This window comes from Rattus norvegicus, chromosome 15, assembly GCF_021556685.1.
Source record: "Rattus norvegicus strain SHRSP/BbbUtx chromosome 15, alternate assembly SHRSP_T2T, whole genome shotgun sequence".
Taxonomy (NCBI): Eukaryota; Metazoa; Chordata; class Mammalia; order Rodentia; family Muridae; genus Rattus; species Rattus norvegicus.
The window spans coordinates 29,674,554-29,690,014 of NC_141548.1; the positions used below are offsets into that span (position 1 = coordinate 29,674,554).

The 15,461-nt window shown below is 40.9% G+C and overlaps 2 gene segments (V, D, J or C); both read left to right on the top strand.

Annotated features, from left to right (window-relative positions):
• LOC148000932 (T cell receptor alpha variable 22-like) overlaps positions 1-15,461 on the top strand; it is a 322,393-nt gene that overhangs the window by 76,560 nt on the left and 230,372 nt on the right.
• LOC134482191 (T cell receptor alpha variable 9-2-like) lies at positions 5,329-8,163 on the top strand. The segment is given in 2 exon segments: positions 5,329-5,545; positions 5,664-8,163. Coding segments are annotated over 2 exon segments (408 nt in total).

Below are 15,461 nucleotides of genomic sequence, written 5' to 3' on the forward strand. Positions count from 1 at the left end.
AGCTGTGGGAGGAGACAGGAGAACAGTACAAAGGTCAGGAAACAGAACAGAAATATGTAGCAATTGGGGATGGGGAGCTGGAACTAGAAAGTCCCAGACTCCAGGGAAGCGAGAGGTTCCCAGGACTCAACAGGGATGACTTTAGCCAAAATACCCAACAAAGGGGAGATAGAACCTGTAGAGACCACCTCCAGTAGACAGGCACAGCCCCCAGTTGAGGGATGGGACCACCCACCCATCTCAAAAATTTTAAGCCACAATTGTTCCTATCTAAAGGAAATACAGGGACAAATAAAATGGAGCATAGACCGAAGGAAAGGCCATCCAAAGACTGCCCCACCTAGGGATCCATCCCACCTGCAGACACCAAACCCATACCTTATGGCTGATGCCAAGAAGTGCTTGCTGAAAGGAGTCTGGAATAGTCATCCCCTGAGAAGCTCTGCCAGCACCTGGTCAATACAAATGCAAATACTCACAGCCAACCATCTGACTGAGTGAGCTCTGGAACCCCAATTAGGGAGTTAAGGGAAGGACTGAAGGAGCTGAAGGGGTTTGGAAGAACAACAAAATCAATTAACCAGACGACCCCTCCCCCGCCAGAGCTCCCACAGACTAAACCACCAACCAAAGAGTACACATGGAGGGGACACATGGCTCCAACTACATATGTAGAAGGGATTGCCTTATCTGCCATCAATGTCAGGGGAGGCCCTTAGTCCTGTGGAGGCTTGATACCTCAGTGTAAGAGGATGCTAGAGCAGTGAGGAGGGAATGGGTGAGCATGTGGAGTAGCACTCTCACAATCTGCCTCCAGGGTTTTGTCCTGCTTGAGCTACTGTCCTGACTTCCTTTGATGAAGAACAGTGACATGTAAATGTACGCCAAATAAACCCTTTCCTCTTCAAAAACATAATTCAACAATATGGCAGTATTCAAAATCAATTTGTGAAAATCAGATTTCTATACCCCACTGAGAAACATACAGAGAAGGAGTTCATGGACACATTTTCATTCTCAGTAACTTCAAAGAAATAATGTATCTATGAATAAACTTAACTGTGGAAGTGAAGGAACTCCACAAAGGAAACTTTAAGCCTCTGAAAAGAAAATAGAAAAAAATCATTAGAAAGTCGAAATACCACACACTCATGGATTGGTAAAATTAACATTGTAATAGCGACTATTATACCAAAAACTATTTAGAGATTCCGGACAATTCCAATCATTATTCCCACCTTATTCTTCACAGAAAAGTAAAAATCTACCCTCAGATTCATATAAAAATCACAAAACAATTGGTTATATAAAGCAATCATGAGCAAAAAGAACAATGCTGGTAAAAAATTGTAATTTCAAATCAAGTTATGTTACAGAGCCATAGTAATAAACACAATATGGTACTGTCATAAAAACAGATTAGAGTAGACTAATGGAACAAAATTGAAGGCCTACATGGGAATATGTATGTAACTTTAACCACTTAACATTTGATAAAGATGCCACAAAACATTTGCTGGAGGGAAAAAAGCATATTCAACAAATAGTGCAGGTAAAACTGGACGTTCATATACAGAAGGATGAAAATAGACCTATTATCTATCACCTGGCACAAAAAATAGTTACAAATGTAAAACCAAAGGTCTGAATGTAAAACACAAAACATTGAAACTGCTAGATGAAAACATAGGCAGTGCCCAACATGATGTAGGGGAAAGGACCTTCTGCTAAGACTCCATGGGTCCAAGAACTAAAGCCAACAATTGAAAGTGGGAGTTTATGGGGTTGGGGATTTAGCTCAGTGGTAGAGCGCTTGCCTAGGAAGCGCAAGGTCCTGGGTTCAATCCCCAGCCCCAAAAAAAAGAAAAGAAAAGAAAAAAAAAAGAAAAAAGAAAGTGGGAGTTTATGAAACAAAACAAAACAAAAAAGACACATTCAAAACTCGACCTGGGAAGGGAATAGGGAAGTCTCAAAACAAACAAACCAAAAAAGACTAAAATATCCACACACAAAAATGTGAATCGTTCCTAGAAATTAGAGAAATGAAAACAGAGCAACTTTGAGATTTCCACAAATATCCATGAAATAATTGAAAACAAACGCTGGAGAGGGTACAGAAAAAACGCAAACCTTGTTCACTATGGATACGATTGCAAATTGATGTAGCCATCATTAAAAGTAGTGTGGATACTTATCAAACGCTAAAAATTAACACCTCATTTGACCCAGCCAGCCATACTACACCTCAGCATATGCCCATAGGACTGGACACACTACTTCACAGACACTTGCTCTGTCGCGCTCACTGTAACTTGATTCACCATAGGTAGAGAGAGAAAACAATGTAAACATGGTATGGCTGATGAACGGAGGATGACCATGTGCTGCAGAAATACTATGGGGTGCTTTTCCTCTGTAAAGAAAAATGAAGTCAGAAACTCTGCAGGTAAACAGATTGATCTAGAAAAGACCATAGTGGGTGAGGTAATCTAGACCCAGAGAGGCAGACATCACATCCTCTCTTATTTTATGCTCCATCTCCAAATCTTCAGTGCTGAGTCCATGGGGTAACTACAGAAACCAGGGAAGTAAATAGGACCATTTCCAAGTTACGAGGTAACAGAACAACAGCGGGAGACAAATTATGTGATCGAAGAAATGGGAAAAACAAGGGCTCTTTAGGGAGGGGGAGGGATGTGAGCACAGAAGAAAATGAAGGAGGGTAGAGGGGACTATCAGGATACAAGTAATCTGATTACATGAGGTGGCCACATCAGGGTCTATATCCTCTGCTGCTGGGAGTCTCAGCTAAGGTCACCCCCATAGACTCCCAGGAGCCTCTCCATCCCACTGTTCATCTCTGACTCATCCCAGAAATAGCCTCTCCCATTACACTGATTTCCCTTCTCCTCCCAGCCCTCTCACTCCATCTCCCCAACACATCTCCCACCCAGTCCCCTCTATCCATCCACTGCCCCACCTCTATTGTATTTCCCTTCTGTGTGAGATTCTGGCATCCACCTTGGACTCTCCTTGTTATTTAGCTGCTTTGGGTGTGTGGGCTATCTTGGGTATCCTGTAATTTATGGCTAATATCTATAGAAGTGAGTACTACCATGAGTGTTTTCTGGGTTTTGGTTATCTCACTCAGGATGATATTTTCTAGAACCATCCATTTGCCTGTAAATTGTACAATGCCTTTGTTTTTAATAGCTGAGTAATAATCCACGGTGAAAATGTAACATAATTTCTTTATCCATTCTTTGGATGAGGGAAATCTAAATGGTTTCCAATTTCTGGCTGTTATCAATAAAACTGTTATGAACATAGTTGAGCAAATGTCCTTGGCTATGGTGGAGCATCTTCTGGGTAGATGACCAAGGATGGTATAGCTGGGTCTTCAGGTAAAGCTATCCTCAATTTTCTGAGAAACTATCAAATTTATTTCTGAAGTGGTTTACTAGTTTGCACTCCCACCAGCAATGGAGGAGTTTCCTCTTTCTCAGGATTCTCCCAGCAGGCCAGCGTGTGCTATCACTTGAGTTTTTGATTCTGACAGGTGTAAGACACATTCTCAGAGTCATTTTGATTTGCATTTCCCTGATAACTAAGTATGTTAAAATTTCCTTAAGTCCTTAACCCCTATCAAGGAAACGTCTTTTTGCAATAAAGACCACTGAAGAATACCACTGCCAATCAAAATGAAGAGCTGTGGAGCCCAGTTCCAGTGGATACATCTACAGAATACCCAGGAACATTGCAGAAGAGGAGGCAGAATGATTGTAAAATCCAGAGGTTGAGGAGTTTGCTGAAGCATCATGTCTCCTCTAATATCAGAATATATAATATATATATATATATTGCCCAAAAACACGATGTCTACAATAGGTAACTGAGAAAAACTGGGGATTAGAGGACCTGGGTTTTACACAGGGAGCAGCTCACTACTTGGTTGTCCAGAGCCACCCTAAAAACATTCATACACATTTAGGAATGTGTGTTCCATATATATATACATATATACATATATACATATATACATATATACATATATACATATATACATATATACATATATACATATATACATATATACATATATACATATATACATATATACATATATACATATATACATATATACATATATACATATATACATATATACATATATACATATATACATATATACATATATACATATATACATATATACATATATACATATATACATATATACATATATACATATATACATATATACATATATACATATGTATATGTATATTGTGTGTGTACGTGTGTGTTTATATATGTATGTATGTATGTATGTATGTATATATCCTCATATGCATGCAGCAACAAATAGTAGAAAATGAGATCATGGATTTGAAGGATAGTTTGGAAGGGGTGCATGGGAGAGTTTTGAAGAATGAAAGGGAAGATATTGTGATTAAATAATAATCTCAAAAATAGTAATAAAACAACAAAATAAAATCTGAACTAGAAAGATCAGGATGGTACCTCAAACTGCATCTTTTATTTCCTTTTCCCCCACATGGCTGTGTACTCTTATCCTAGAGAGGAAAGTCCATTACAGATGCTCCGTTTCTCCTACAGCTGATAATGCCATGGGATAGAAGCATGGCTTGCTTCTCAAGTGTTTTTCTCTATTGAAACAGAGAGGTTGTAATTATCTTAAGCTACTGGCATATCTCAGGATGTAGGTTTTTCTTATAGAAGAAAAAATGTAAACGGTGCATAAAAAAAGTGGCTGTAGATTTTGTTATTTGGTTCTGTTTTAGGACACAAAATGACCCATAAAAGAATTAAAACAATGACCACACATGGCGTCTAAACAATTTTATGCAAATAGTTATGAACACGGTAACAGGAAACTAGAAGAATGTCTATTGTTATTACATTTCATCTCAGAATTATCTTAGTAGAAGCAAGGAAAGAGATTTATATTTTAAATATATATTAGGAACTTAATGTAAACACCGAGAGAAGCCCAGTGCAGATGAAGGCAGAAAGTCAAGTCTGTTCTGCAGACATAGCTCACGTAAACCGGCTTGTTCATGTTAGGAGGAAATGTTTCAAGGGAGAGGGGAACCTTTTCCAAAAATTCAGGCCACTCCGTGGGATTCAATAACTTGTGCTTCTTCCATTTTCCTGAAATTTAGAAATATTGAGTATTTTTTATGGAGTGTGGTTTCTCTCCTGGATAACTTAAATTAAAAATTCCGTAAAATTGCCATTCTCTTAGAAGAGAGAAAACATGACCTTTGAAGTACAGGAGATCTCTCAACTCTCAAAGAGTTCTTTGTGTCTTTTAGCAAATATTGCTCCATTTAACTTGCTTTACTCTCTGGCCACCAGAGGGCAGAGCATCCCAACACTACAGCATTTCCTGTATGAATTTAAGTTTAGACTAATCGCTTCTCTCTGTGTTTTCAACATCTAAGGACCATGAACATTGTCGAGGTGTCTCTAAAGATGGACTCTTCTCAGGGCCTCCTGGCTGTGATGCTCCTCATCCTCAGTAAGTAACGTGACTTGAAACCGTCACCTTTTTATATCAGAAAAATCTCGAGCCCTAACTTCATCCCAGAGCTTTGTCTTTAATGACATTCATAGCTGATTTCCATTTTCTTCCCTAGCAAGGGCCCATGGAGACTCAGTAACTCAGACGCAAGGTCAAGTCGTCCTCTCAGAAAAGGACATTCTTACTATACACTGCAACTATTCAGCCGCAGGGGACCCGGCTCTGTTCTGGTATGTGCAGTATCCCGGAGAAGGTCTACAGCTCCTCTTTAGAGTCTTAAGGGCCAACGAGAAGGGAAGCAACAGAGGTTTCGAAGCTACGTATGATAAAGAAACCACGTCCTTCCACTTGCAGAAAGCCTCAGTGCAAGCGTCGGACTCGGCCGTGTACTACTGTGCTCTGAATGACACAGTGGCAGAAACCACAGAGGGAGCTGAGCACAAACTCTGAGAAGCAGAGGCCTAACCGCTGAGCCTCTGGGATTGATCTGGTTCCTCTTTGTGCTGTGTGCCTCTCGGTTTCTCTGGTTGGCACAAAAATTACACGAATCGCCTCAAGAGAAAGAACAAGAAGTAGACACTTTCACCCTGGTCTTGACTGGGACTAAACCAAAATCCGATGCAAAAATACCTCGTGCAGAGGGAAAGGAGCCTCACAGTAAAGCTCTGTGAATAAGGAAGTGGTCTCTCTGCTCTTCACAGTAGATGAAGTCTGTCCTCCAAATTTTCTTTCCACAGCTCTGGTAAAACTAGTTGTATTTTGTATTTGCAGGCAACAGGGTTTGCCAGGAAAGGGGGCTTCTGCGTATTGTCTTTGGAAAGTATGGCGGCAGAAGTCCCAGGATGAAGTGAAGGCTTCATCTCAACAAGGCCTTAGATTCTTCTGAAGGACTGAGCACCTCAGGGGCAGCTGAGCCAAGTCATTCATTTTCTTTTTTTAAAGTAAATATAATGACACCACTCCTGCTTCCTCTCGGTCCCCCAACCCCTCCCATGAGCGTCCCCTTGCTCCCTCAAAACTGTGGTCTCATGTATATGTTATCATTGCGCGTGCGCACACACACACACCCCCACACCACCCTCCCCACACACCCCTGTTTTAATAAAAACTGGAAGAGTAGAATTAGTCACTCCCAGGGATGAGACTTTTATTGATTAACTGATTGAGCAGTCAGTCATTCCTCAAGCCATACGAAAAGCAAAATGGACTCAGTAGGTTTTATTTGTGTATATTTGTGCGCATATACACACACACTCACACACACACATATACACACACTCACACACACATACACACACACGCACACACTACATGCTTGTAACAATAATAATGAGAGAAAGTGCTATCAATTTGAGAGTTGAGGACAGGAGGGTTCGAGAGATGGTAACTCTGAGAAGCTTAGAAGATGTGAAGGAGGGTGAAGTGGGTAATTTTATTTCAATTACAAATATATTTTTTAAAAAGCTGAACTGAAGCTAGAGGTGAAAAACTAAATAAACTGAATAAAAATTCAGAGGATGTATTCATAGGTAAGATTTAAAATGTTTAATTATTTTAATATTTTAATACAAAAGTCAATTATCAGCAAAAGCTCAAAATCTTATCAAGCCTTTAAAGAAAATGGAGACACTTTTTTTTTCTTCCAAGAAAAAAAATTAGTGGAAAGCCCCACCAGCATAGTGGATCACACAGAAGAGAGACTATCAAGGCTGAAAGACAAAGGAGACGTCATTCAATCAAGGAAAACGATGAATGTAAAATCCTTTGAACAGCTATTCACCAACTTTGGGACACTGAAATGATCAAATCTGTGAATTATGAGCACAGAAGTAAAAGAACTCAAGTTCAAGGGTCTAGAACCTAACTTAAGGGAATCACAGAGCAAAGTGTTACAAAGTCAAGGAAAGAAATGCCCATCTGGGTCTAAGAGGTACAAAGAACACCAAATGGATAACACTGGAAAAGAAACTTCCCATGTATTACAGGGAACAAAACGAAATATAGAAAACAAAAGTGGTTCTTGAAATCTGCAAGAGAGAAGCCACAAATCACAAACAAAAGGAAAGACATGATAATAGCAGCTGACTCCTGGGAAAAGTTAAAGGACAGAAGAGATTAAAGCAATGAATCACGTCCTAAAACGCGATGAATGCAAACCCATACTCTCTGGGATACATGGAAAGAGTCCTGAGGGAGAAAGTTATAGCACAAAATGTTTGCTCTTATCTGTACATGTTAGCTTTGAATTTAGATATGTGTGTTCCATTTGGAATATCCATAAAGGACCTAAAATTACAAAGGGGCCGTGGTGGGCTGGCAGGGGGGAAGGAGTGGTTTCAAGGAAAGGTTGAGAGAAGCATCAACATAAGATGTTTAAAAAGGAACTATAAAACAGAATGGATTAATGATTAAATGGGGAAAGAGGGAGATTGGATAGAGAAGTGGTTGCTGGGAGGGAAATTAACACCAAAGACTGAAAAAGTTCCATGGAAACCTACCACTGTAGAAGCTTCCCAAAGGATACATGGACCTGAAGAAAGGGATATCTGATATTTTTCATTGATTTTTGAGTTTATACTAAAACTAATTTAAATAAAATGGTTAATTAATTCTTTGAGAGTTTCATACAACTTTATCCATAGCTTAATCATATTCATTCTTCCCCAACTCCTTCCAAATCCACTTCACTTCCCTACCTGCCCAACTCCTCTCTCTGTCTCTCTGTCTCTCTGTCTCTCTGTCTTTCTCTGTCTCTCTCTGTCTCTCACTCTGTCTCTCTCTGTCTCTGTATGTGTTTGTCTGTCTCTCTGTCTATGTCTCTCTGTCTCTCTCTCTGTCCCTGTCTCTCTCTGTATCTCTGTCTCTGTCTCTCTCTGTGTCTCTCTCAGTGTCTCTCTGTCTCTGTCTGTGTTTGTCTCTGTCTCTCTGTGTCTGTCTCTGTCTCTCTGTCTCTGTCTCTCTCTCTGTCTCTCTCTCTGTGTCTCTCTGTCTCTAGCTCTCTCTCTGTGTCTCTCTGTCGCTCTCACTCTCTGTGTGTCTCTGTCTCTCTGTCTCTCTGTCTCTCTGTGTCTGTCTCTCTGTGTCTGTCTCTCTCTGTGTCTCTGTCTCTGTCTCTGTCTCTGTCTCTCTCTGTCTCTCTCTCTCTCTCTCTCATATGTTGGGAACTACTATTAATTGTAGAATCTGCCCTGCTGTGTGGCCCATATACCAGGAACCACACCTTTATAAAGAAACTAACTCCCCTCCTCCCAGCAGCTATCAAATGCTAGTTTCTGGTAAGAATCGCGATTTTTGCTCCCTCCCATCTTCCGTACAAGAATTTTGTCAGCGCTGAGCTTGGCACAGGTCATATGCATGCTGTCACATCTGCTGCGAGTTCACATGCACCTGGTTTGTTTTGTTTCCGTGAAGTCGTCCATTACCTCTGGCTCTTACAGCTCTTCCATTCCTTTTCCTGTGAGGAATCTTGAGTCCTTATGGGAGCGGTAGGGTATAGATGTCCTACTTAGGACTGAGCACTCCGAAGCCTTTTCTTCTCTGCACATTGACCAGTGGGGGGTCTCTATATTAATTGCCCCCTACTGTAAGAAGAAGCTTCTCTAGAGAGGGTTCTGTGGCGTACTGGTTTGTGGATATCACAACATGCCATTAAGCGGCTTTCTAAGGCTAAGTCCACTTAATAATAATACTAGGTTCTCTCTAAGTCCTATAGCCTATCTAGTTACATGTTCTTTGTTTTTTTTTTTCAATGTTCTGTTTCCTTTAATGACCCCCATCTCCCTTGAAGGGTAGGTGCAGGCAGCTAGGCGACTGGCAACACATGTTCACTTGAAGATCTCGCCTTGATTGACCACTTTGCCCACATGCTGGAAGGCCCCCTCCCAGGAAAAGTACTCTTGAACCAGGGACTGAGTCTCCTCGCTACCAGGATCCAGTTGCCGCCATGTATATGACTCATAATCCACCTGCCAATCTGGACTCAGGGGAAAGGCAAGCTCTTGGCCTCAGAAGACCCAAATGCCAGAAATGGAGCTGCTGTCGTTGGTTCCAAACAGGATAATACTAGCAAAGGCATTCTTCCTCAGTTTGTCCAATCACTGGAACATTCCAGTGATGAGGGTGCAACTCATGAAGGTCTGAATGAGCTCTTCAGGGAAGCAGTACTCAGCTCACCACAGGGAGCAGCCATCTTTATCAAAGTGCTCCCAAAAATATGGTAGAGAGGGTGTCCTCATTGGAGTACTTATGCTTAAACTCATCCACCACAAAGGTACTCTTGGGCAGGTGAGCAAAAGGGGCCTTGGCCTTGGGCTCAGCAGCCAATGCCTGCTCACCCTCACCCATCTCTTCCTCAGGAGCTGGGACAGCTGCCTATTTTCTTCTTTCTCCTCAGTCTGGGGCTTCTGTTTCTCTTCTTGTGAGCCCCTTTCTTTCTTTGGGGTATCCTTTTTTGGCTGGCTCTCTAGTTACATGTTCTTTAAAAATTGATAATTAGGAGATAATGTAGGAGTGTATGAGCTGTCACCAAGAATAAAGAACATCAACTATTATTTAATTGTAAAAACTTTAGAAATGTTATGGAAAACTGACTAGGGAGACACTTTTTAACTGAGAAAGTAAGCTGTCATTTGGTGAAAAACGTATGCATAAGCACACACATAGATAAACATGAGTGAACGTCTTCTCACCTGACTAAGTCACCACCTATTTTAATATTTCACATTAGAAGAATCTGGGCTTAAGTATTTATCTGACACTAAGGTGAACCTACAGGAGGGCAGTATCTTCACAAAGACCCAGAGGTACTGTCTCATATGGTCCTGTGTGTGTGTGTGTGTGTGTGTGTGTGTGTGTGTGTGTGTGTGTGTGTTAGAGGGTGGCTTAGAGAGAGGAGGAAGGCTTTTGATGTAGCAGTGAAAACTAGAATCTACTTTCTGATTGGATGAACAGTTTGGGGTTTTTCTTTTTTGTGCATCTCCAAGCAGAAGAACTTGAACTGCCCAAATGCCACCCCGTGTGCTGTGCTTAAAGTGCGAATCTTCAGTGAAAACAGTAATGCCTCCTCTATGAGTTTCACTAGTGGTCCTCTGGCTTCAACTGAGTGGTGAGTTTGGCCGTTTCTATGGGAAGATAAAAATACAGTATATCATATTGCCCATTTTAGCCTGGAGGGTAAAAATACTGTTTTTCTCATGCTGCAACTAAAGCAGGTGGGAGGCCTATTTAAAATTATTCTAGAGTATTAACGTCCATATGTATCCAGTTCAGTTTGTCTGACCTTTGTTTTTCCTCACAGGGGTGAGCAGCCAGCAGAAGGTGCAGCAGAGACCAGAATCACTCAGTGTCTCAGAGGGAGCCATAGCCTCTCTCAACTGCACTTTTAGCGACAGTGCTTCCCAGTCCTTCTGGTGGTACCAGCAGCATCCTGGGAAAGGCCCCAAAATGCTGATATCCATATTCTCCAATGGCAACAAGAAAGAAGGCAGATTCACAGCTCACCTCAATAGAGCCAGCCTGCGTGCTTCCCTGCACATCACAGACTCTCAGCCCAGTGACTCTGCAGTTTACCTCTGTGCAGCGAGCGCACAGTGATCCCCTGGCACCTGCAGCCTGCATCTAAATTTACTGGGCTTCCACATGGTCTGAGCTAGAGTTCAGAATGTAAAGGGGAGAGATTCTGCTTATTCTCTTTGTCCTCCATATGCAATGGGAATTGGGAGGCACATAAGGGTTTGGCTTATAGGGATACTATTTTATTATTCTGACGATGCATAGCACAATATTGGTATGGCTGAAATATTTTTCAGTTTAATTGAAAAAATATATACACTATATTCTTATTCTGATCATGATTTGAACTCCTCCTATTCTTCTGTATTCTCTCCACCTCCCCATACAACAAATATTATACCTACGTTCTCTATATATCTTTAGAAGACAATCAATCACATAAAAATTTAAAAGAAAGAAAACGCAGAAGATACACACATATGAGCCACTTGGGACTAGGAGGTGACATTCCTATCCTAATTCCCTGCCTGGCTCCAGTCCTCCCAGCAAACCCAGCAGTAGAAAGAGCACGTTCTGACTTCTCCTTTCTGTAATTCATTCCCTGAGTCACAGCTCTGACTCCCTGGAGGCCTGCTGTCATCTGGGACAACCAGGTGAAACTCCCATGATCCAATCACCTCCCTGCTGGTCCCCTGTTGTAAACCCAGCAGCCTTGAGGTCTGCTCCATCCCCTATATGCTTCAACTTCTTGTTCACATCTCTACACACATTCCTGGAGGTCTGCAGCTATTGGGGACCACCATCTCTGCCTGCATCCCTGGAGGTGATGTGGCTACCCAGGTCAACCAGAGGCCTGAAGCTATCAGGGACTACCAACTCTGCCTGCATCACTGGAAGCTTACTGCCCCCCAGACACCTGCTCTATCTGTAACCTCAAAGACATTAGGGACTTTAAGTTCTACGTGCAGTCCCAGAGACCTGTTACTATCAGGGACTACAAGGCCTGCCAAAACCAGGGACAACCAGATGGCTAAAGGCCAGCATAAGGACACAATCAATAAAAGCCTGGGAAATATTGCACATCCAGAACACAGCTATCCTACTACAGAGGCCCTGGATACCTAACACACCTAAAACACAAGAAAATGGCCTTAAACCTAATCTTATGAAGAAGATGATAGAAGCCTTTAAAGAGGAAACAAATAAATTCCTTAAAGAAATACAGGGAAATAAAATCAAGCAGGTGAAGGAAATGAATTAAACTGTTCATGTCCTTTGGAAATAGAAGCGATAGAGAAAACACAAATGGAGGGAGTCCTGGAGATGGAAACCTAGGGAAGAAAAGGAAACCCAGATGCAAGCATCACCAGCATAATACTAGAAATGGACAAGAGAATCTCAGTCACAGGAGATACAATAGAAGAAATTGACACATTGGTCAAAGAAAATGCTAAATCTAAAAAGCTTCTAGCACAAAACATCCAGGAAATCTAGGACACTATGAAAAGGTCACACCTAAGACTAATAGGATTAAAAGAAAGAGAAGATTCCTAGCTCAAAGGCCCAGAAAATATCTTCAACAACCTAACCTAAAGAGATTCCCATAAACATACAAGAAGCTTACAAAACACCAAATTAGTGTGCCTACAAACAGACTGATAGGCAGCCCACCCCCTAATGGAGCTGCCTTTGAGATCCTACACACTCAGTGTAGTCTAAGGTGCCACATGCCATTTACTAGCTTGTCACAAGGCATAATAACAGGTGTCAATTATGATTCTTAAAGAAAAAAGATACGATCTATTTTTATTAATGATTTTTGTTTGATCATCAAGGACCTTTAATTTTTTATTTTGTTTTAATCATGTGTGTGTGTAGGGGGCTGGGGGGTGACCACAACAGTGGTGGTTGGAGCACAGCTTTCCAGGGTCATTTCTTTCCTTCCCTAGTGAAAACTCAGGGTGATCTGAGTGTCAGACTTGCATAGGGAGGACTATCCAGTCCTTCTCTAAGCAAACACATTTTCCTTCTGCAAGTATTTAGTAGCTGTCTGTACGAGGAACAGGAAAAGTGTTCCAGGGTCAGATCACTGATATCGGCTGGGCTAACATGCCAGCAGTTCCATTTGTAGCACCATCACGTAAATGAGCACACACAGACTTCCTGTAACATCTGGCTGTCACCTTGCAAATGCCTGAGCCCAGCCCCAGAAACCACAGACACTCACTGTGGCAAGTGCTGTTCTAGTAATGTCTGTGTCAATGGGAATCACAAGCTACGAAGTGGTTAATTTTTATTTTCTTCATCTACATGTTTGTATATGACCTTGACAACAATTTGAATAAATAAGCAATTGATATTGGGCTACTTGTTAATTGTCATTTGAGTGAAATAGACAATAATCTGCATTGCTCATCTGTGAATGCTTAGCATCACAGTACTAGAGGCCTGAGGACCATCAACCCTCCTCTTTCCTTCTTTCCTTTCAGTAACTAACTTGATTCCTTCCTTCTCCACAGTGAGTCATGGTAAACATTGAATTAAAGAAACTTAAACGTTGGGCAGAGCAGTCTTCATGTCTCTGGAACTGTGCAGCTCAGTGCTGAGGGTGTGGCAGGAGTTATCAAGCTATGAGCAGAAGTCAGAAAGAAGAGTGGGCCATCTGTCTTCATAAATGGAGCTTTAGTGGTCAGCAGCTGAGCCCACTCACGTAGACACTGAGCACCCGACTTCATGCCAGAATGGTGAGCTGAGTACTTACATCAGAACTCAGAAACCAAACTACTCAGAGTCTGTACAGACTGGGCTTTCTGTGGAGAAGTTTTCAAAAACTGGTGTTTTTGAGATGTTGAGTTTTTCTTTTAGACAAAGGAATAACATTTTTTTTTGCTTTTAATGTTTATTTCATTACCACATTTGTTTTACATAATGTTCAATGAGATGATTCCATAAATGTGTACAGTATGCACTGATCATACATCATCTCCCTTACACATACCCCATACAATACTTCTCAGTCTTCAGCAACAATTAGGATGTTTTCACAGGGACCTTTTTTTTAACATCTAGGCAGAAGAATATGGGACATTTGTTTATTTTGGGCAACCTGTCTCATTTCACTTCTATTTTTTTTTGCTGAAAGTAATTAAGTTTTGGTCATCTTTTTGGCTGAAAATAATCTTCTTGACTCTACATGTGATCTACTCTGGAGAGAGCTACATACATGTGCATGTGCATGTGTAACCGTGTTATACCATAAACGTGTGTGTGTGTGTGTGTGTGTGTGTGTGTAAAACTATGTTTTCTGAGTGGGCTTCCAGACATGGGATAAACAGTAGTTATGATTTTGATTTTCTGAAGCATTTCACATGACTTTCCACAGTGGCTCTATTTATTTATATTCCCTTCACTATTCCTGAATCCGTTCACCATACTCCCTCCTCAGCCTGGTCTTTAATGGGATGAGTGACCTGGCGCCTAACCCTGGTTTTGTTTTCCATTCCTCCACCGGCTATCGACACTGTGCACTCCACATCCTTGGCTGTTTGACTCTTCTCCTCTCTATTCGCATCTTCTGTCTGTTATTAATTGTGTAACTTCTTTTGTTATTGTTTTCAATTTAACCCTGTGACAGAGAACAGTTGGAAAATAATTTCTCCTATTATGATTCTTAACTTTACAGATTGTTTGACTCCGTTGCAGACCTTTTTAATCTGATATAACACATTCCCTCATTTTTGAATAACTATTTCAAATTACCTAGATGACTAACTTACAATAGAACATCTTCCTTGATTTGAAGCTTTCATTTTATAATTTTCAGCAAACTGAGGACTAAGTGGGATAAAATATTCTGCAAATCCTTGTATCATAGATGTTTCTGTTAGTAAAGTTTTCAGAATAGCATGAGTATGACTTAAGCTATTGTATACAGAAGGACAAACTCAAATGAATCTGCATTAACACTGTCACTATTTTCTTTCTTTGCAACAGGGATATGAACTGGGTGGTGGTGGTGCACGTCTTTAATCCCAGCACTTAGGAGGCAGAGGCAAATGGATCTCTTGGGTTCTAGGCCAATCTGGTCTACAGAGTGAGTTCAAGGACAGCCAGGGCTACACAAAGAAGCCCTGTCTCAAAAATAAAAATAAAAAATGAAAAAGGTATGGGATATAGTGCTCATGCCCATTGTTTTCATGCAAAGCATGAAATCAAATGGACACAAATGCCAATAAATTCACAATATATACTTTCCAGAGAGGGCTCCTTGTAGTTTCTTTAAACAATAATATTATACAGTGAATGTTTATTAACAAATTCCCAAAGTAATTGACAAAATGAAAAGAACCTATATACTATTACTTATAACACAGAAATAGAAAACCAAGGGAAAAAAACTTAG